The sequence below is a fragment of the Phoca vitulina genome, unplaced genomic scaffold (genome assembly GCF_004348235.1).
Source record: "Phoca vitulina isolate PV1807 unplaced genomic scaffold, GSC_HSeal_1.0 scaffold35, whole genome shotgun sequence".
NCBI classification, from domain to species: Eukaryota; Metazoa; Chordata; class Mammalia; order Carnivora; family Phocidae; genus Phoca; species Phoca vitulina.
The window spans coordinates 6,119,583-6,143,291 of record NW_022589738.1 but is presented as its reverse complement, the minus strand read 5'-3'; the positions used below and the strand labels follow the sequence as shown (position 1 = coordinate 6,143,291).

The 23,709-nt window shown below is 36.3% G+C and overlaps 1 protein-coding gene across 13 annotated transcripts in view; it reads left to right on the top strand.

Annotated features, from left to right (window-relative positions):
• Window positions 1-23,709, top strand: part of DMD (dystrophin) — a 2,446,616-nt gene that overhangs the window by 1,148,725 nt on the left and 1,274,182 nt on the right. For all 13 annotated transcript variants that reach the window (XM_032426633.1, XM_032426634.1, XM_032426635.1 and 10 more), the window contains 3 exons: window positions 1,304-1,486; window positions 8,310-8,444; window positions 9,302-9,451. In XM_032426633.1, the coding sequence (XP_032282524.1) occupies window positions 1,304-1,486; window positions 8,310-8,444; window positions 9,302-9,451 (468 nt within the window). The remainder of the gene's footprint in view (window positions 1-1,303; window positions 1,487-8,309; window positions 8,445-9,301; window positions 9,452-23,709) is intronic.

Below are 23,709 nucleotides of genomic sequence, written 5' to 3'. Positions count from 1 at the left end.
TTCCTACACCAGTATTTGCTTTACATGACACATAAACTACTTATGCTTGAAAGCTCATCTCAGGGTTGGCCTTTGGAGTAACTCAAATGAAAGATATATTGTGAATGTGTGTGTGTGTATGAGAGAGAGAGAGAAACAGAGACAGAGAGATACGCATGTACACATCGAAAATTGAGGATTATACATACCCTGCAGCTAACAGCCTCCAGCAAGATTCATAGAGTTGGACAAATTGGGTTTAGTACTTCTGGCAGTGAGTACTTTGGGGAACTGTGGGTTGTATGAGTTAGAGCATATTAGAAAGAACCTGTTGTAGGATCTGGGTTTGTGTTAGATGATTTGAGGGAGAGTTGAAGAGCTTTGCTTTGGGTTGCATGTTGCCAGTAAGTGGGAATAACTCTGTGATCGGGTATCTTAATAAATCTGTCCTAGAATGAAGGAGGACTAGAGTGATGCTGAAGGTATAATTGATAAAGAAGCAGCACAGATTCATATTAATGGGGACAGGGAAGTGTTAGATATTTTGTGGTTTGGGCAGTTTATGCTTTGTATATATTCTAACATAATTATGGAATGTAGTGGTATTGTTGAATGATCCACAATGGTAACAAAGTAGACTTGTCTGATGTTGATATTCTGTGAAATACTTTATATTCCATGGGAGAAGACCAAAGGCATAGCTGAGGACCAGGTGAGCCTCCCTCCTTTCAGGGGCTGCTCTTCTCCTCTTCCTCTTGTATGTGTTCAGTTACTGTATAGAACTTTCTTTTCTCAAAATATGGTTCTGGATGTAGCATTAAGAAGACTTTTCTATATTAATTATCTTTTGATTTAAATAATGATATTTTTATTGATTTCAATATTACTCATTCATCTGAGTAATTTAGAAATGATTTCAATTCTAGAATATGGGATATTTTTGTTAGTATTGAAATACGTGTTTCTTGCTTGTCTCATATATGTGTGTGTGTGTGCGCGTGTATGTGTGCATATACACACACACACACATATATATGAAAGAGGGCGAGAGAGCACACCGCAAATACATACCCACGTGATGACTACTTTGCACTGCATTTGGATGAAAGAGCTATTACATTCTGATGATAATTTTTTCCTTCCAACTTCAAATTTTAACTGAACCTAAATTTATGGAAGTTATTGTAGTCACTACCGGATTTATTTTTATTAATCTTTTCACAGGGATCTTGTGGGAGAAGAAAGCATATAATACAGAGGAATGCATTTTGGAAGTAAATCCATTGTCTTGCTATCAAGTAAGAGAGCATTCTTTGTTTTTCAGAGAGCTAAAGAAGAGGCCCAGCAGAAAGAAGCCAAAGTGAAACTCCTTACTGAGTCCGTCAATAGTGTCATAGCTCAGGCTCCCCCTGCAGCACAAGAGGCCTTTAAAAAGGAACTTGACACTCTAACCACCAACTATCAGTGGCTCTGCACCAGGCTCAATGGCAAATGCAAGACCTTGGAAGTCAGTTGCTTTTCTTGATCTTTATTACTTATGTGTCAGCTTATGATCCTACATGAAACACAGTGATTAAGAACAGGAACGCTGGATGGGGCGCCTGGGTGGCTCAGTCGTTAAGCGTCTGCCTTCGGCTCAGGTCATGATCCCGGGGTCCTGGGATCGAGCCCCGCATCGGGCTCCCTGCTCGGCGGGAAGCCTGCTTCTCCCTCTCTCACTCCCCCTGCTTGTGTTCCCTCTCTCGCTGTGTCTCTCTGTCAAATAAATAAATAAAATCTTTAAAAAAAAAAAAAAAAAAAAGAACAGGAACGCTGGTGTTAAGACTACTCAGGCTCATATTCCTCACAAAGGCACTTAGAAGTTTGTGACCTTGGGCCAGTTGCTTATGTTGTATAAACGTTTCCTATCTGTGAAATGGGCAAAAATACCTATTCCATAGGGTGCTGAGAAAATTAAATGAGCTATTCTATTTAAAGTACTTAGCCTAATGCCCAATAAATGTGAGCAATTATAGTTCTAATTCTTCTTATTATTACCATTATTATTATTAGGTCACAAATATCTTATAAATAAGTTTCCTCAAGATTTATAGAAACTGGTCTTTATTCTTTTATATTTGAATGTGCATAGAATCATAAGTATCTTAGCAGAAAGGTATTTTGTGGAGAAGTATATTTTATTGTAAATGTCTTTAAGAATCGTTCTGCCCTATAGGGTGCTTCACAAGACATGTTGTCTAGCTCTTTTGGGGGGACATTTTGTATTATATTTATGCATCATCTTAAGTCCTGCATTATCTTTTCCACATGCTTTACTCCTTAGATTATCTGAAAATTGTTAATAAAGAATCCATGTGAAAATACTATTTACTAACAGTAAGGATTGTGTTGAGGAGCACAAAACTTTACCTAGCACCAAAAGCCAATGCTGCCAGAGACTGCCCGCTAGCTGGGCTGTAAATTAAGCCCCCTTCCCCCACATGAACTGAGTCATCTTAGTGAATATAGTTGATAAAGAAGTCATATATATTCCAAACCATTGGAGATGGACTAAAAAGGGACTGTATGACTTTATAACTTCAGTACAAATAGAAGAGGTTAGAAGTGTAATTATAGATGAGAAATAGAGGAAATCGGAGGGGGAGATGAACCATGAGAGACTATGGACTCTGAGAAATAAACTGAGGGTTCTAGAGGGGAGGGGGGTGGGGGGATGGGTTAGCCCGGTGATGGGTGTTAAGGAGGGCACGTACTGCATGGAGCACTGGGTGTTATACGCAAACTATGAATCATGGATCACCACATCAAAAACTAATGAGGTATTGTATGGTGATTAACATAATAAAAAAAACTAATGATGTAACGTATGGTGACTAACATAACATAATAAAAAAAAGACTACACAAGGATTCCAGGAGATTCAATTAGCCACATAGAATTCACAGAAAAGAGTATCGTATATTTTATTATTATTTGTAAATTGTGTGGTGTAAAATAGCGTCTATATCAGTAAAAATTTATGATAAATGTGTGTGTATGTACCTAAAAAAAAAAGAAGTAGAGGGATAGCTCAATAGTTTTGAAAAATTTATTAATATGAAAATAAAAGATCCCGTTAGAAAACATATCCCAAAATAGATTTCTGATGGATTGGCCTATCTTTTACATGAACAACATGAGTAATAGGAAGCAAAGAATAATAGTGATTTAAAGAAATTAAGAACATAAGAAAATATTTAAGAGTTTCATTTTAAAATATTGTCAGAAAGCAATTTCTTAGATACAAAAAATCCCTCCCTCATGTAACATGATAGTGAATTAGTTCTGACTTTCCTGGGACCCATAGTGTCATCTCTTCCCTTCCTTTCCCGTTCTTTGTTTTATTTTCTGTAGCTCTCAGCACTAATACAACAGATTTTGTTCTCTCTTTCTCTCTCTCATTTGAGGGTTTCCCTTTAATATTTTCTATATATCTATCTCTTTCTATTGGATTCTGTGTATTTTTCTGAAATTTGTCTTCTAGTTCTCAAATTATCTCTTCAAATGACTATTGGTGTATAAATATACTCATCTCTATATACACATCTACCCATATACACGTGTGGATATGATTTTGTATTCTTTCAAAGACCTTATTTTCCATTTCTTAAGATTTTACTTATTTAGAAAATTTGTCTCTTCTTTTATGCAATCTTCTGCTTTTGCATAATTGATTCTATTTCTTCCTTTTGTTAAACAACTTAAACCTATGCAGTCTGTTTGGTTGAGAAGTCACAGTGAGTAATGAGCATGGAAGAGTTTTGGTTTTCCAATAACTGTAACCACCCATGTCAAACCTCATTTTCTGCCTAGTAGTTGGCTTCCTAATCACTATTGCTGTCTGATCCCATGATTTTTCATTCACTTTTAGTTATTAAAATTTAGTCTTATTTAAATTTTGATCTCATAGTTTGTTAACATCTTCTATTAGTTTAGATTAATCTGTGGCTTCAACAATTTATACAAAGGTGGGAGTGAGAAAAAAATGATTTTGGCGTCCTCTCCTCCCACTCAATTTCTGGATAGTGATTGTATAGTGTTGGTTTAAGGGAGGATAATGAGGGGGAAAATACATTCTTTATATCAGTGTCCTTTCTTTGCTGATCACAGCTGCTATACCCTTTTATAACACCCATAGGCATCTATGATGATGAGTATGTTATCACCAGATTCTATAGGTTATCACCACTGATCTGGCTTTTTCTCCCTAGACTTGGTGTGATCTGTTGGGGATCCGTATTCATATAGACTGTGAACCCCCAAAGAAGATCTCCTATTCATTCATGGTGCCTTGGGGTATTCAACAAAATGTCAGGCTGACTCTTGCCAGTAGCCTTAAACCACATTCTCTTGAAAGTTACATCTTTTAAACCCATGCTTCCATGATGTGCTGGATTCTTATTTCTCCACCACATTTCAGCTTAGCCAGCAAGCTCTGGCAGATCCCATCTCCCGTAATTCCATGATGCCTCTTTGGCCATACCAGCAGCTCAGTGGGGAACGCATGCCAACCATCTCTTTCTGAATGTACCTGCCCATTCGATGAGTGGTATTATTTTAGATCCTTCCAGGAAAAGGGACCAGATGGGTTTCCCCTAAACACCACAGTAAAAAGTTGAGAAAAAGAATTTCCTCAAGGGCACCTGGCTGGTTCAGTTGGTAGAGCACATGACTCTTGATCTCAGGGTTGTAAGTTCAAGTCTCACGTTGGGTGTAGAGATTACTTTAAAAGATAAAATCTTAAAAAAAATTTGCCTCACTTTCTAGTTCTCCTTTCCTCATATACCCCCTTTGCCCTCCCCATCACACCCCTCTATTTAGGCCACAGCTTGTGAAAACATGTTGCAGAAGTTTTTTTAACATAGAATATAGGGAACCTTTTATTTCTTAAGTATGAACTCTAGTTGCCAATCTCAAGAAAAAGAGATCTTACTGGCAACTTTTAACAGCAGGCTAAAGTTATTTATTATAAAAGTCCTTACAATTGTGTCATCTTTAGATTATAAGTTGTGGATTCTACGTTCATTACCACTACTGACTGCCTCGAATGGTGGTAAATTTTCTCACGTGGTTTGTAATATTTTGTTTTTGAGGTCAATTGTAGTACGAATTGTTTTTACTGGAAATCCTTTCTGCTCTGGGCTGTCAGAGGGTCCTTATAAGTTGTGTTGTGTTGTGGTTTTTTGTTTTTTTTTTTAATGTTCCTACTAGAGTCCTAGAAATGTCACGTTCTACTCTCATATGTGATATAAACTTAGGTTTCAGTTTCTGGTGGGTGAATCCTTATTTTCCAACTAAAATCCAAAGGATTCTCAGCTTCCTTGCCAATTCCTTTTACTCCAGTGGACGGGGATTTTATAGTTCTGGTTTCCAGGACAGATGGCACCTAAATTTATGCTCTTCCATCTCCCTGGACTGCATGAGACCAGTGCCCCTTTTTTCATCCCAAGTTAGTGTTGAATACCCTAGCTGGTATGTCACATACCCTGTTCTGATATGCCAGTGTTTTGTTTAGCTTGGCCTCCCAACCTCTGCATGCACTTAACTTCCCTCTGTTTCTGCTCCGGGAGGATTTTCATATTTCATAGAGCAACCTGATGAACTTAAATGTTGTCCTTTGTATTTTACCCAGCATTTCAATATCACGAAAGCGGGTGGGGGGATTGCCACATCAGCTCCATTTACCATTTTGGATGGAAGTTTCCTTTTTCAATTGTCATCTCTTTAAAGCCACTGTGAATTCTGTGATTTCCAAGCAGTTTTGAGTCCCAAACTGCTAACCTTAACAGTTATTCTAAGTGGCTTTTAGCTCCAATTCTGGCTGCAAGACTACATTTTATTTTGCAAAGGTGACCTGTAAAGCCAGTACATTCAGCCTCTCCAGCTGTGTCCTTCCGATGCATCGAGGACACAAGAGGCCATCCGTCCTGACGCTTAAATCAGCAAGGTAGTTCATTACCTCAGTCTGCACCAAAGTTAATAAGACACATTACCAATCACATCTCCTTATCTTCAAAGCTCTAGAATACCCTCTGGTACTTAAGGAGATATTTATATTTTCCCACTGGGATCTTTGCCCAGAAGGAAGACAGCCTGTAGTCCAGCAGGAGCTGGAAATGACCCAGATTTAAGATTTCTATCACCTGTTAAAGCAAAATACTTAATTTCACTTTCTGTAATAAACTGTACATAAAATACTAAGCAAGTATTGGTAGGGTGGCAAGACAGGTTGGACTGATACTTTTCATCAATTAGAGAGGGAATGTCCTCTATCATTTGCAAGGGCTATAAGCACAGTGAAAATATGGGAAATCTGACAGAATTTTTGGTTTCTCCTAGAATAAAACTTCCTTCCTTGCCTTTATTTTTGGTGGAGTTGGGGGGGTGGGTAGCAGGTGGTAGTGATTGCACTACTGTATTTATAGGTTTGTCCAGTATTTACAATCTCAAAGCTAATGGAAAATGACCATTTTTGTATTCATATCCTCTACCGCATCTTCCTGCTTTTTTCTCAGTTAGACAAACTCATAATCCAGAAATTTGCCTTTATTTTTCTTTGCTTAAAAATGTTCTATCACACTCATGTGAATACCTAAATAACGTATTGCTCAATTTTGCTTATTTTGAGCATCACAAAATATCATAGCCTATAATATTTAGTTTCTTAGGGCTTGCCCATTCTGCCCAACATTTTTGTGTCTGAGAGTCATCCATGTTGTTCTGTGTGATGAAATTTTCATTTTTACTTCTGTGTTTTCTGTTTAAATGTACTACAGTGTATTTCTACATTCTCCGGTTAGCAGACATAAAAATTTTGGTTATTACCAAAAGTGATGAAATGAACATTCTCTTAACTGCCTTTGTTGTCCACACAAAGCAGTTTCTCTGAGGTTATGTATGCGAAAGTAGAGTTGCTGGATTGTCGGGTATGTGACTATTCACCTGACTGAGAATGACAGATTGTTTTCCAAGATGATCATTCCAGTAGACACACCCACCGGCAATAAATACAAATTTTTGTTAATTTGTATCTTCTCTTACACTTGGAATTGTGAAATTTCTCATTTGTGTCAGTTGGCATGGTATAAATACCACATAATCGTGACTTACATTCCCCTGACTGCTAATGAGGTTGAACATATTTTCATATATTTGTTGGATATGCATATATCTTTTTCTTTGAGATGGTGGTTTAGGTTTTCCTTTCATTTTCTATTGGGATGTCTCTTCTCTTTTAATTGACTTGGGGTCATTCCTTTTTTACTCATCTGTTAGAAATTTTGCAATTGTTTTCTTCAAGTTTGAGGCTGGTTTTCAATTTCTTTATGGTGTCTTTTGATAAATAGAAGAATTTAATTCTACTGTAATCAAATTTATTCAGGTTTCTTTTTTGTTTTGTTTTTGTTTTGTTTTGTTTTTTACGAAATGTCTTATTTAAGATATCCTTTCCCATCCCAAGTTTATAGAATACTCTTCTGTATTTTCTGGTTGCAATCTTAAAGTTTTGCTTTTTTATATATGAGTATGTTTTAGTATTACAGTAATCATTTTTTCAATACGTATCAAAAGCCATTTAAAAGTAGTCCTATCCTTGAAATAGTTATTAGTCATATTCCTCTTAATATACCTCAAGGAAATAATTTGAAATATGGGGAAAAAATCTATATTCATGGTGATCCTCACTACAAATTTATTAGCAAACAAAACCAAAAATAGTCTAACTACCCAATAAGTTATGACTGTTAAGAAAACAATAATACAGCCACTTAAATGAAACTTTAGATTTTCATTAAAAATATGTCTTCTTAGTAATACAGAAAAATTATGTAAGGTTTAGTGAAAAGAGCTCTGTAGCTAAATCTGTACTTTAATGTTAGCTATCATATTACTTGCATATGATAAAGTTTAAAGGAGCTCACAGAAAAGTGGGCATGGTTAAGGTTTTGAGATGTTAATTTATATATATATATATATATATATATATGCATTTTTGTGTATGCTTTTAGTTTTTATTTTCCAGACTGTGATGTTGATGAGTTTTTTTATTTAAAAAAGTAAATCACTGACTCTTTAATTAATTTTTGTAATAAGATGTTTCCTTAATGATTAGTAATTATAAACATATTAGCTGATCAACATGACTAGTTGCTTTTTTAATTATCTACTGCAAAGGAAAGGTGAACAATATAAAATAAACATATTCCATTTTCACAGCTTTAAAAATGAAAATTCCAAAGCCCCAGAGTCACTTCTATCAAATATTTTATCTGTGATATGAATTTCTTTCTTAGGAAGTTTGGGCGTGCTGGCATGAGTTATTGTCATACTTGGAGAAGGCAAACAAGTGGCTAAATGAAGTAGAATTCAAACTGAAAACCATGGAAAATATTCCTGGGGGAGCTGAGGAAATCTCCGAGGTGCTTGATGTAAGTTGTCACTTAATCGAGATGTGAAGGAAATGTAAAATGTCACTTTAGATAGTATTGAGATTCTAGAGTGTTAAAGCAGGAACCTAAACATCATATATCCAACTTCCTTATTTTCTCAAGAGGACTGTAAAACCTGAAGAACTATCAAAGAACAATGAGACTTGTCTCAGGTGGACTATAATTTTGGCCTTGTCCTATTCAGAGATGTTAACTGACCAAGCATTCTTTGTGAATCAGCAATGTGATCCATCTTCCAAAAAAAGTTGAGGCACACACAGTGCCAGAACAAAGGGTGTGATGATGCAGTTATCCTATTAAATAATCAGATTGAAGGGCTTCACCCTCATTTTATTGCTTTTCCATCCAAAGATGGCTGCTTCACTGAGAAGCTATGTGTATGGGGGAAAAAGTATGAAGGGCAAAGTGATTTCTTCTAGAGGTTGTACCTTTTTTTTTTTTTAAATTGGGGAAAGGAAACTCTGCTGTTGAATTTCTACCTACATGTATTGTTCAGATTCATGTCGCTTAGCCATCACTAGCTGTAAGAGAAGTTGAGAAATCGAGTATTTTACCTTTCCAGGTTTAAGAGTAGAGGGCATCAAAGAAGAAGGTGGCTGTGGATAATTTTTAAGTGCCCCAGTCCACAACCCTGCCACAAGCTCATGAAGATAGACATGCAGAAACATCATATTTTTTAAGTAACGAGGTCTTTCATGTTTTATTATCCCAATTCAATATTGCTTTAAATTGTTTTAACTTAATGATATGTAAATAAGAAGATACTGAGCATTTTGTGTTAATTCAATATATTTAGAAAAAGAAGGGAAATAGTAATTATTGCAAATGTGTTTCAGTCACTTGAAAATTTGATGCAACATTCAGAGGATAACCCGAATCAGATTCGCATATTGGCACAGACCCTAACAGATGGTGGAGTCATGGATGAACTGATCAATGAGGAACTTGAGACATTTAATTCTCGTTGGAGAGAGCTGCATGAAGAGGTATGACGATAAGAGTGAAAAATCTTTTTAAACTGATTTGCATAAATACCTAACAAATACTTTTAGGTTTCTCAGATAAAAGAAAGAATACTTTAAATATTAGTTCGGCTTCCAGGTTTTAGAAATTGTCATGTGCCAGACATGGGTAAATTATTTACATGTGTCTTCTATCATTTTGTCTTACAAAAACATTATAAAGGGCAGGTTTTAACAGGAAACAGAGACATACCAAATACAGTAATATGCTCAAGTCCACAAGCTGTAAATAGTTAGATTAACTATTCAAAATCAGATCTTATCTGATCACAGGATTCTTGTCCCTACCCAAGATTAACCAATATGTGTAGGTATCCTCATCTCTTTCTCCCTCTTTCCCTTTCTCTACCTTTTTCTTTCTCTCTTTTTAAAAAAATTTATTTATTTATTTGAGAGAGAGAGAACAGGAGAACACAAGTAGGGAGGAGGGGCAGAGGGAGAGGGAGAAGCAGACCCCCCCATCCACCCCCAGCTGAGCAGGGAGCTGACTGTGGGGCTTGATCGCAGGACCCTGCGATCATGACCTGAGCCAAAGGCAGAGGCTTAACCAACTGAGCCATCCAGGCACCCCCCACCTTTCTCAACACATGCACACACATGTTACAGTTATATGCAATCTGTTAGTCATATGTGTGATTCTCTTAGTACCCTAGATGTTTATTCCTGCCAAGTAATACTAAAGAGCTTTAATTTATATATAACAGAGGGATGTTCATCTGTAAGAATTATACCATGTGTTTTCTGAATGTTTTCTTTTTTCCTTTTTTTTATTTCTGAATGTTTCAATCAAAATTAAGAGAAAAAAACATATTACTCCCAATCAAAGAGTGTTTTGCATATACTCTCCTAAATCAAGAATGGATTACTTGTCGAAAAGAACAAATAGATTATAATGAAGTTTAGTTTCATACCCATTTACTACATGTGTCTGTAACATGTGAGACAGGGTTCAAAGTTTAGGTAGTAAGTAGGAAAATTTCTTCTCCTTCATTACTCATAGACATTGACTAGTTAAGCAAAAATTCACTGATTTCTTAGTGTGTTCAGAACATAAAAACAAATAATATCTTTATAAGATGCAAAAAGTTGTGTTAAAAGTTATTCTAGAGGGGAGGGGGGGTAGGAGGATGGGTTAGCCTGGTGATGGGTATTAAAGAGGGCACATACTGAATGGAGCACTGGGTGTTATATGCAAACAATGAATCATGGAACACTACATCAAAAACTAATGATGTATGGTGATTAACATAACATAATAAAAAATTTTTTAAAGTTATCACAGAAGATTAGAGAACAAAGAAAAAGGGCACAGATCTGTGTGGGTCAGCACAAGAACACATTTGGGGTAGCTTTTTTAGAGAAAATTCATTGTGAATGACATTGTATTTTTTTTAAGATTTAAAACATTTCTTTTTAAATATTTTATTTATTTGACACAGAGAGAGAGAGCGAGAGAGGGAACACAAGCAGGGGAAGTGGGAGAGGGAGAAGCAGGCTTCCCGCCGAGCAGGGAGCCCGATGCGGGGCTCGATCCCAGGACCTGGGATCATGACCTGAGCCAAAGGCAGACGCTTAACGACTGAGCCACCCAGGCATCCCAGATTTAAAACATTTTTAAAAGTAATCTCTACACCCAGTATGGGGCTCGAACTCACAACCGTGAGGTCAACAGCTGCATGCTCTACTGACTGAGCCAGAGGGCAGCCCTGTGAACATTTTAAAATCAGAATAGGAGATAGCCAAATGCGCGGGTGTAGGAGGGCGATCCCAGACAGGCAGATGTACACATGCAAAGAATTGGAAGCAGGAGGCTGGTTATCAGTGTACATCTGCAAACCATTCGGTTTTGCCTGAGTGTAAGGTACAGGTCAGGGAGTACCTGAAGGTAGACCTGAACAAGTAGGCATCAGCAAGTTTGCTGAGGGAGACAAATACTTCTCAAACAGCTGGTCTATAACCATGCACTCAGGGAACCACTGAAGGGTTTAGAATGTCAGGGGGAAGGGCTACCTGGGTGCTGCAGTTGGTTGAGCATCTGACTCTTGGTTTTGGCTCAGGTCATGATCTCAGGGTTGTGAGATCGAGCCCCGAGTTGGGCTCGGCACTCAGTGTGGAATCTGCTTGATATTCTCTCTCCCTCTCCCTCTACCCCTCCTGCTCGTGCTCTCTCTCTCTCAGTAAGTAAATAAATATTTTAAAAGAATGTAAGGGGGGAAGGAGAAGAGAGGTGCCACAATCAGATTATATTACCTCTGCAGTGACTGTGGAGAGTAGGTGGTATAAGAGACAGGGAGGCTGCAGGTAGTGAGACCAAGGAAGAAGTGGTATTTTTAGATCAGTTGAAGACAAGGGTGGTGGTAATAGGTACAGTGAAAATGAGAAATCTAGGAGAGCATCTAGGTTTCTGATTCAGGTGACTGCATAGCTGTTATTTTTCATAAACAAGATTGAGAAAATGAGAAAAAAAGCAAGTTTGGAGGTAAAAAATCACATGTCACTTTTTATCTCCATTGATCCTGAAGTGCCTGCTTAAATTTGATACCAACCAAAAGCAATTCCTGAGTCAAGGACTTAGGTGCTATTAGTTAATTTGAGGTATAATACCAAGAAGGACAAGTGAGGGAGTGGGGAGAGTAGGGAATGAAAGCTTGGACGGTTGATAAAGGGTACTTTTATCAGTGAGTTTCCACTGTGAGTGACAGGGCTAGTCCTACTAGGAGCTTTAAAGAAATCATGTACTACACCAGTATCACAGAGCATGCTCAGAATTGTCCCACTGAGCTTATGGAAACTGGAGTGTTTATCCACCAATTTCCCTCCGTTTTTGTTTGAGGATTGCCCTCGGGTGCATAAAATCCTGCCCTTCTGGGCTATCGAGGGCAGTCCAAATAAGAAATGTGGGTGCTTGAGGTGGAAATGTAGCAGTGCTTGCAGAAACTCCACCATAGCTTCAGGTGAACTCAGAGCCATTGAGGTTAAGGGGCTATGTGGTAGGCTATCAACAGGGTCTACTAGAGTATTTAGGGAGTGTCTAGCAAGGATATTCCATAATTCAGGAAAAGAGATAGAGAGCCCTGAAGTTAGTGATCCAGACCAGTTATACCGATGTGGGATTTACCAGGCCACATGCTAGTTAAAACTGTAAAGTTCATGAAATCACCCCAGGTAAGCCAAAAGAAAATGAATCATGGACAGAATTTAGTAATTATACATAAAATCAAGATTTAGACGGGGACACCTGGGTAGCTCAGTCAGTTAAGCATCTGACTTCGGCTCAGGTCATGATCTCAGGGTCCTGGGATTGAGCCCCATGTCATACTCCGTGCTCAGCACAGAGTCTGCTTGTCCCTCTGTCCTCTCTCTCTCTCTCTCTCTCATAAATAAATAAAATCTTAAAAAAAATCAAGAGTTAGGCAGAGGAAATAGTGTTTCCAAAGGAAATGAGAATAAATGGTCACAGAGATATGAGGAGACGCAAGTTAAAAGCAGGGTGCTTAGGAGGTAGCAGTGTATAAAGAGAAGTCATGAAAAAAAAAAAGTCAGTTACGATAAAGAGGCCTCGTAAGATGAAGACAGAATTGGGCAAAAAAGACATCTTATAACATTTACCAGAATGGTTTTGATGGAGTTTCCCTGGGGATAGAGAGAACAATGCTGGGGCATTACAGAAGACAGTAGGGAAGAGGAAGGAGGAAAGCAAAGTTTGCACTATGCTTGTAAGGAGCTTGGTTTTGAAGAGAAAGAATGATCGTAAGAGGGATGGTAGCTAGGAGGGTATGTAGGAAACCTTTTTTTATTTAAGTGGGGGAGAAGTTTGATCATGTTTGTAAATTGGAAAGAAGTGTGGAGTAGGAGAGCCTACCCCCCCTCTGAGATCCCAAAGACGAGTAGGTGACCGTAGGGCAGATGGATGTGGAGGTACCTGCAGGGATCCTCCAAACAGTTCTGAATCCTGCCACTGTCTTTCCTGAGTACTTTAGTCACCCTTTTCCCTTATCACTCTGAAGGACTGGGGATTGGAAAAGGAGATTCCAGACAGTCCCTTGGCTTCTCACTCTTGTTGCACTGTTATTGGCTGTGAGCAAGATTAGTTATTTGTAGATGGCAACTGACTCAAAGTTCATTTAAATTTGGATTCTGTTAGGGAATTGGAGTGTGCTCTTATTTATATTTGACTGTTAGTGTCAGGGTAGAAATTGCAGTTCAAGCAAAAAATCAAAAGTCACATTGTAGAACCAACCTTGACTAAGCTGTGAAAAGGCCCAAATTTTAATCTTTAACAATATGCAGAGTCTATCTATTCTCTCCTTAGAAACAGATCATTCTCTAACCTGACCTTGGCACCAGCCTTATTTATGTAATATTCTTGCAAACCTTTAATAACACAAAAACTACTTACGTTCTTATATTGCGAAGTTCTTTGGTGTGGAACCAGGCATTTTCCCCCAAAATTCAGCTCAAAAACAGACTTTGATTGAAAACCTATTCAGCTATATCTGAATTGAGTTGTTAAAGCATTGACTATAGAATCAGAAAACCTTGGGTTGGAATAGCCCCTTGTATTAGTCATGGTACAGTGACTTGAACAGGGAAGGTTTAATATAAATAAGTATTAACTATTTACTGGGAATTAATTTTTAAGAGAAAGTAGAAGAGAACTCAAGAAGAGTCCCCTAGGGCTGAGTGATAGTACCCAAGGAAGGAACTGACTTGGAAAGCGAGGAGCTTTACCCAAGGCTGGGATTCAGACCTGTTTGGCAAGAGTGTGACTCCAGCCCATGAGATGGCAAAGAAATGGTCTGAGTGGACCCCGCTAGTACATAGTGGGCTGAATTTTATGTCAACAGAAACTTGGAGTGGCGTGCTGACAAAATTCATAGGGAAGTAGCCTGTAGGGCATGCTCTTCAATTGCTGGGAACCTGGGTGGTGGGCGTGTTGCACCTGCTAGAAAGCTACCTGTGGCTGGTGCTGTTGAACTGAGGGAAACAGGCTTGGGCACCAGGAAGCTGCCCATGTATTTGCCTCCCCGTGATGAACTTGCCACTGGGGCACCCACAGAGCTTCCAGAAGACACCTGTAGAGGGTGCTGCTGAAATTTATGGGATAGTTGGGAACAGAGGCATTGAGCTCCACCAGGCATACTACAGGTCAACCCGGAGCCACGGGAGCAAGAAAGAATTACAAACGCACTGGAATGGAGAAATCTTTACTTCCCCTGGTGTCACTCCAGTGCCCTCTACTGACAAAGTTTAGCATCAGGTCAGCTCCCAAAGAGAAATATTCGAGTATCACAAGCAGATCACTCTTTAGAGGCAGTAAGTTGATAACTGACACATCCCTCCACAGCTCATTGACTGTGTGACCTTGGGTAATATTTCCAAGCTCCCGCATCCTCATCTATGATATCAGCTCCTGTTTCATAGGGATCTACTGAGCAAAATATAAAATACTATGTGGAAAGGGCTTATTATAGCGCTACAAGCATAGTACGCAGTCAATAAATGATTGGCATTTTATTTTTACTAGGTTGTGTACTATAGTACCTACCCTCAAAGCCATGTGTATTTTTTTTTCGTGTTTGTGTGTATGCGTGTGTATCCCTCCAGGGGCAGGGATAAACATATATTCCAATATGAAAAACAATGAAATGTGCACACCTCTATTGTTTAGATAAATGCAGAAGACTGATAAAAGGCCTTTTTTATCATCCCCTAAGTCTTAAACTGGAAGGTCTCCACTTCTATTTCAATAGTCAATTAGGCAGAATGTTACAGTAACCATAAAAAACTTGAATTAAATAAACTTGAAACCACTATCAATCCTGGCTATGCTTATATGAAATATCTAGCCAATAATAACCTGAGAGTAATTTGGCAATGAGAAAAAAAAAAGCACATTTGGTGCTTTAGAGCTCTGATAAAAACCATATATGTTGGAGATAATATCCTTCTCAAATTCCGTGGTGCCAGTCTTTAAGGAGCTCGTGTGACTTTAGAGATATGATGTTGAGGTAAAAGCATTGGTAGTAACAGACTTTTCCTGTTTCTCAGGGTCTAAGCTGGGCTCTTTGATCATTTCCTAACTGCTTAGGTAAGAGAGCAACACATAATAAGTTGTTTGCTAAATTAATCATTTGGGGTGTTCCCATTGAATATTTAGTTGAGAAGACTGATGTTTTGATGCAGTGTGGAAGGAGCCTTGGGATAAATTATCTAAGGGGCTGAGGAAATAAAATGATCACAGTAACCGTTTTTAAATTGATTTATTTTCCAAAAAATCTATATTGCATTAGGTTGTTATAGTGAAAAATTCTAACGTTGTTTCAAACCGTAATTTCCTTGATTTTTTTTTTTTGTTGGCTAAAGAAAAACAGTTTTTCCATTAATAAACAAAGTGTCCCTTCACTTGAAGATGAGCCTTAGCCCATTTTCTTCTCAATTAAATGCATATGTCAGAGGTTTGTGGGTTTTGTTTTTTATTGCCCACGTAATGTTTCTTATAGCCACAATTACGCAGAGCGAAGGTAACATTCAATTGCCTGTTAAATCAATCAAACAGCCAGATTTTTTATTGCCTATGAATATTTAAAAGAGATATGCCAGATCCCGTCCCTAATTTTGGAGTGTGAGTTTGCATTCAGATATGTAATAAATTCTTTCCATTCCTTGAAAAGCCATCGTTCACTCTTCATAATCATATGGCACTATATTTTCTACTCATAGTAATGATTTTGAAGATGGTGAGCAAACCAGGAAACAGCTCCAAAAATCATACCAAATCGTCTGATTTTTACAACTTATTACAGACTAACCAAGTTACAGAAGATTTGTTAATGATACAGCAAACTCCATAATAATAGTGCTAATGGTCTCATGGTTCCAAAGGCCCAGTCCCTGCTTAAGTGTTCAGCATGCATTTTTTCATTTGTTGTCACAATAGCCCTATGTTTTAAGGTCTTTTATAGCCTGTTTTACAGACATGGAAAAGGTATCAAAAGCCACAGAGACAGTGAGAGGCTATTAAGCATTCAGACCCAAGTCTCCTTGCACTTGGAGCCTGGGCTCATGACCACTTGGCAACACTACCTCCAATCTCAGTGATCTTTTCCTTCTATTAATAATAAAAGCTGCCTGGTAAGGAGTGAATATTGCAATTCACTGGTTTCCCAATTTCTAAGGAATGCTTACAGCAGGAGCTTAAAAGTATTAGGGATGACTAAAAGAAATCACTTTATGAGTCTTAAATATTAAAATCACACATTTATAAGTCCAAAGTCTTCACCAGTTCTCTTGATTAGTGATTATTTCATCCTCCTTGTCAATTATTAACACCCCAGCTTCTGTCCCTTTCAAAGTCATCTGTAAATTCTTTCACCTGACATTAAATAACAGAGTAAAAGTGAAGAGGCAAAATCTGAACTGGTTAATTCTGCTTTAATAGTAACTTTAATGATAGGCAGCTTGAGGGACCAATTAATTGTTCCAGGTAATTATGACTTTGAATTGCTCACCCAGTATCACATCTACCTTAGCACAGATAGACCAGAATGGACAAATATTGATCAAAGAAGAATTGTAGTTCAGGAAAATAAGTGACAGTGTAGCCATCACGAGGTCAAAATTTTATTTGGAAGTCATTTGTCTAATAAAATATATGCTTTATGAGTTTTTCTGTATGTTTACTTCTTAGAAAATATCACCTTATGATAATAGTAATAGTTAATATTTATGGAGTGCATTTTTATGTCATTCCTTGTGCTAAGCAATGATAAACAATATAAAACTTATCCCCACATTAGTTTTATGAGGGAGATTTGATGAGCTTACTTCACAGATGTTGAAATGAAGCTAACTTCCATTTCCATGGATGAGGCAGACTAAGTATTCTAAAATGCCTTCTGCAAAACATCATGATGCTGGGAATTTTCTAATAAATGTACTTTTAAGTGTCCTCTTTTTTTGCTCTTGAAAGGAAGGATGAGTTAGCCTTTACAGGCCATCCCCCCCCACACACACACAAAAAAAAAATTGGATGAAACCAAAGCCATAGAAGTAATGCAACTATGAGTACTGACCATTGCATTACCCTAGTGTTAAAAACTAATACTAGCCAGCCATATTCTTGGCAAATTAGGCCAAAATTCTCTTTGTTGGAAGAGAAAGCTGAGTTTCAGGCTCAAGCCAAATTGGGGAGCTGAACAGAGATTCTACATAAACCTGCTTAAAGTTGCTCAATAAATATTAGCTATTACATCTTCCGTGAAATGATAGGTGGGAGTATTCTGTCTTTCTGCAGAAGGTACCAATATAAAAATAGGTCCATTTCTCTTCCCACTGAGTATAAAAGTAATGGTAAAAATAATTATATTCATCTCATCTGAAAAATTACAGCTATAAGCCTGTGCTTATGGGGATCTGTTATGTGAGGGTATATTATCAATAAGGGTCAAAGAATCCCCAAGATAAGAGATTAAGTTAAAGTGGCTCTAGGTTGTTAGCACCCTAACAAAAAGTGGCTCTAGGTTGGTCAGAAGCAAATCCAAATCCTTTACAAAGAAAAATACTCTTAGTATTCTCACAGATTAAATTTAGTGAAATTTCAGCATACAATGAAAATAACCCACAAGCATAAGATAATAAGTCTTCATGAGGCGAAGTCATCCATAGAACACAGAGCTAATTTAGACCACCTCCTCTATAATTTCAGATATTAGAATTACCATATTATTAGTATTATATAAGTAGATATAATATTTAAGATATAAATGATACTGAAAATTAAATGAAACAAAGTTGAGGAAGAAGATCTGAAAAGATCAAAATAAAACTATTAGAATTAAAATTAACATTCTAAAACTTAAAAAGGACATGTTTATTAAACTGTTGAAGAAAAAAATAAGAGGAAATTGAAAGATAATATACAGAATGTAGTACCAAAAACTAAGGAGGTAGAAAATATGAACAGAAAGACAGAATATATTGCGAGTAGATTATGAACGTCTAATTTATGTCTAGTAGGAGATTCTGAAGAAAAGAATAAAATAATGGATATGGAGGAATATGTGAAGGATGTTGAAGAAAAATTTCTGGAGCCAGTGACTAAATGATTTTAACCAGAAGGCACAATGTATGACAGGCAGACTACACAAATAGAAATCTACTCTCAGACTTATTGCATGCAGTGAAACTGCAGAATTCCAAAGACAAAGATAAATTTATATATTATCAACCAGAGAGTGAGACAGATTCCCTATGAAGGAGTGAAACCTAGACTGACATTAGACATTTTTTACTGAGGTATAATTTGGCATATAACATTATATAAGCTTCAGGTATAAAACATAATGATTTGCTCTTGCATACACTGTGAGCAGCACAAGTCTAGATACCATTGTTACCAAAGTTACATTTTTTTCTTGTAATGCAAACTTTTAAGATTTACTCTGTTAGAAACTTTCAAATATGCACTACACTATTATTGACTATAATTAACATGTATGTTACATCCCCATGACTTATTTATTTTATAACTGGAAGTTTGTACCTCTTGACTCCCTTTATGCATTTTCCTCACCCCCAACTCCCCTCCCCTCTGGCAACCACCATTATGTTCTATGTATTTGTTCTCTTTTGTTATATTTCTTTTTTTTTTGTTTTTTTTGATTTTACATGTAAGTGAAATCATACAGTATTTGTCTTTCTGACTCACTTCACTTAGCATAATATATTCTAGCTCCATCCATGTCGTTGCACATGTCAAGATTTCATTCTTTTTTATGGCTAAGTAGTATTCCATTATATATAGTATATACATACACACACACACACACACACACACACACATATATATCACATTTTATATCACATTTCATTGTGAGATATATCGCATTTTCTTTATCCATTCTTCCATCAGTGGACACTGACATTGTTTCCATATCGTGGCTATTGTACATAATGCTGCAATTAACATAAAGGTGCATATATCTTTTGGAATTCATGTTTTCATTTTCTTTGGATAAATACCCAGAAGTGGAAACACTGGATTGTATGGTAGTTCTGTTTTTAATTTTTTGAGGAACCTGCCTTCTGTTTTCAATAGTGGCTGCACCAATTTACTTTCCCACCAATGGTGCATGAGGATTTCCTTACCAACACTTGTTATTTCTTGCTTTTTTGATAATAGCCATTCTGAGATGTATCAGGTGATATCTCATTGTGGTTTTGATTTGCATTCCCTTTTGTTTAGTGATTTTGAACATCTTTTCATGTGACTGTTGACCACTTGTATATCTTCTTTGGAAAAATGTCTATACACATTCTCTGCACCTGATTTACTCAGATTGGGTTTTTGTTTGTTTGTTTTGCTATTTTGTATGAATTCTTTATATGTTTTGGGTAATAACTCTTTATCAGATACATGATTTGCAAATATTTCCCCCCATTTAGTAGGTTGTCTTTTCATTATGTTGTTGATTTGCTTTGCTGTCCAGAAGCTTTTTAGTTTGATGTAGTCCCACTTGTTTATTTTAGCTTTGGGTTTATTTTAGCCTTTGCTTTTGAAGTCAAATCTAAAAAATCATCACCGAGATGTCAAGGAGCTTACCATTTGTTTTCTTCTAGGAGTTTTATGGTTTCGTATCTTGCAATCAAGTCTAAATCATTTTAAGTTAATTTTTCTGTGTGATGTAACATAGAGTCCACTTTCCTCCTCCTCCTCCTCCTCCTCCTCCTCCTTCTTCTTCTTCTTTTTCTTTCTTTCTTTCTTTCTTTCTTTCTTTCTTTCTTTCTTTCTTTCTTTCTTTCTTTCTTTCTCACGTTGCTGTCCAGTTTTCACAACAGCATTTGTTGAAGAGAGTGTCTTTCCCCATTGTTCTTTTGCCTCCTTTGTTGTAAGTTAATTGACCATATATGTGTGAGTTTGTTTCTGGGCTCTCTATTCTGTTGCATTGATCTGTATGTCCATTTTTATGCCCAAACCATAGTATTTTGATTACTGTAGTTTTGTAATATAGTGTGAAATCGGAGAATGTGATTTGTTCTTTTTCAGTAGGGCTTTGACTATTTGGGGTCTTTTGTGGTTCCATACAAATTTTAGAATTCTTTGTTCAAGTTCTATGAAAAATGTCACTGGAATTTAGATAGGGCTTTCATTAAGTCTGTAGATTGCTTTGGATAATATGGCCATTTTAAGAATATTAATTCTTCCCATCAATGAGCATGGGATATTTTTCATTTATTTATGTCTTCTTCAATTTCTTTCATCAATGTCTGACAGTTTTCAGAATACAGGTCTTTTACCTCCTTGATTAAATTTATTCCCTAATATTTTGCCTTTATTTGATGCAATTGTAAATGGGATTGTTTTATTCTTTTTTTGATAGCTTGTTATTAGTGTATAGAAATGCAGCATATTTGTAGGTATTGATTTTGTATCCTGAAACTTTACTGAATTCATTTTTTAGTTCTAACAGTTTTTTGGTGGTGTTTCTAGTGTTTTCTATATATAGTATCTTGTAATCTGCAAATAGTGATTTTTTTTACTTCTTCCTTTCCAACTTTGATGATTTTTATTTCCTGTCCTTGCCTAATTTCTTGAGTCTGGCTAAAATTTCCAATGCTATGTTGAATAAAAGTGACAAGAGTGGAGATCATTGTCTTGTTTCTGATCTTAGAGGAAAAACTTTCAGCTTTTTACCATTGAGTGTGATGTTAGCTGTGGGCTTATGACATATGGCCTTTATTATTATGTTGAGGTCTGTTCCCTCTATACCCACTTTGTTGAGAGTTTCTATTGGGAATCAAAGGTGAATTTTGTCAAACATTTTTTCATTTATTAAGGTGATTGTGTGATTTTTATCCTTCATTTTGTTAATGTGGTATATCACATTGATTGATTGGTGAATTATGTTCCACACTTACATCCCTGGAATAATTCTCAATTGATCATGGTGATGATCTTTTTAATATATTGTTGAATTCAGCTTCCTAATATTTTATTGGAGATTTTTGCATCTATGTTCATCAGGGATATTGTCCTATAATATTGTTGTTGTTTTTTTTGTGTGTGTGTATGTGTGTGTGGTACTCTTATTGGGTTTAGTATCAGGGTAAAGCTGGTGTTGTAAAATGTATTTGGAAGCATTCCCTCCTCTTCAATTTTTTGAAAGAGTTTGAGAAGCTTAAGTATTAAATCTTTGAATGTTTGATTTATCAGTGAAGCTGTCTGGTCTTGGACTTCTGTGTCAGGAGGTTTTTGATTACTGACTCCATTTTCTTACTAATAATCAGTCTATTCAGATTTTCTATTTCTTTATGGTTTCAGTATTGGATGACTTTGTGTTTCTAGGAATTTATCCATTCTTCTAGGTTGTCCAGTTTGTTGACATATAATTGTTCATGGTAGGTTTTTATGATTCTTTGTCTTTCTTTGGTGTCTGTTGTAACTTCTCCCCTTTCATTTCTGATTTTACTCATTTGAGCCCTCTCTTTTTTTTTTTTGGTGAGTCTAGCTAAATGATTGTCAGGTTTTTTTTATATTAAGTAAGACAGCATATAGTACATCAGAAGTTTTTGTTGATTGTCAGTTTTGTTCATTTTTTTAAAGAATCAGATCTTAGGTTCATTGATTTTTTTTTCTTTTGTCTTTTTACTCTCTACTGCATTTGTTTTCAACCTAATCTTTTTTCTTTTCTCTCGTCTAATCTTTATTATTTCCTTCTTTCTGCTAACTTTGGGCTTTGTTCTTCTTTTTCTAGTTCTTGGGATGTGAAGTTAAGTTGTTTATTGAGATATTTCTCGTTTCATGAGGTATGCCTGTATCACTATGAACTTCACTCTTAGAATTGCTATTGGTTTACCACAGATTTGGTATGTTGTTTTTCTATTTTCACTTGTCTCAAGGTATTATTTGATTTCTTCCTTGACCCATTGGTTGTTTAGTACTGTATTGTTTAGTTTCCAAACATACTTGTGATTTTTCCAGTTTTCATCTTGTAATTGATGTCTAGTTTCACACTATTGTGATTGGCAAAGATGCTTGATATGATTTCAGTCTTCTTCAATTTATCAATACTTGTTTTGTGGCCTAACAATTTTTCCTAGAGAATGTCCCACGTGCACTTGAGAAGAATATGTTTTCTGCTGCTTTTGGATGGAATACTCTGTATATATCTATTAAATCCCTCTGATCTAATGTGTGGTTTAAGGCTGATGTTTCCTTATTGATTTTCTGTCTGGATGATCTATCCATTGTTGTAAGTAGGGTATTAAAATCTCCTAATATTATTGCATTGCTGTCAATTTCTTTCTTTTAGGTTTGTTAATATTTTCTCTATATAATTAGGTGCTCTTATGTTGCATGCATAAATATGTACAAATGTCATAGCCTCTTGTTAGACTGACCCCTTTATCATTATGTAATGCCCTTCTTTGTTTCTTTTTACAGTCTTTGTTTTAAAGTCTATTTTGTCTTAGTGTAGCTACATCAGCTTTCTTTTGGTTTTCATTTACATGGAACATCTTTCTCTCTCCCTTTACTTTCCATCTGTGTGTATCCTTAGATCTAAAGTGAGTCTCTTATACATGTAGATGGGTCTTGTTTTGTTTTGTTTCTTTCCATTCAGCTACTCAATATATATAAAAATATATATCTGTGTGTATTTTGAGTTGATAGCAACTTAAGTTTGAACACATTCTAAAATTCTACATTTTTACTTCCCCCCCCATGTTTAATGTTTTTGATGTCACATTTTACATCTTTGTGTTTTGTGTATCCCTTAACTTATTCTTATAGTTATTTTTATTTCTTTTGTCTTTTAACCATTATACTAGCTCTTTAAGTGGCTAATCTACTACCTTTACTACATGTTTACCTTTACCAGTGTGGTAAACATATTAACATATATAAAAGTTTCCTTGTTACTAATTAGTACCTGTTCTTTTCAATTTAAAGAAATCCTTTTAACGTTTCTTATAAGGCCAGTTTAGGGGTGATGAATTCCTTTGGATTTTGCTTGTCTGAGAAACTCTCTTTCCTTCAATTCTGAATCATAAGCTTGCCAGATAAAGTATTCTTGGCTGGAAGATTTTTTTCTTTCAGAACTTTGAATAAATTGTGCCACCACCTTCTGGGCTACAGTTTCTGCTGAAAAAAAAAAAAATCTGCTTAGGGTCTTATGGGGGTAAACTTGTGCATAACAAGTTGTTTTTCACTTGTTACTTTT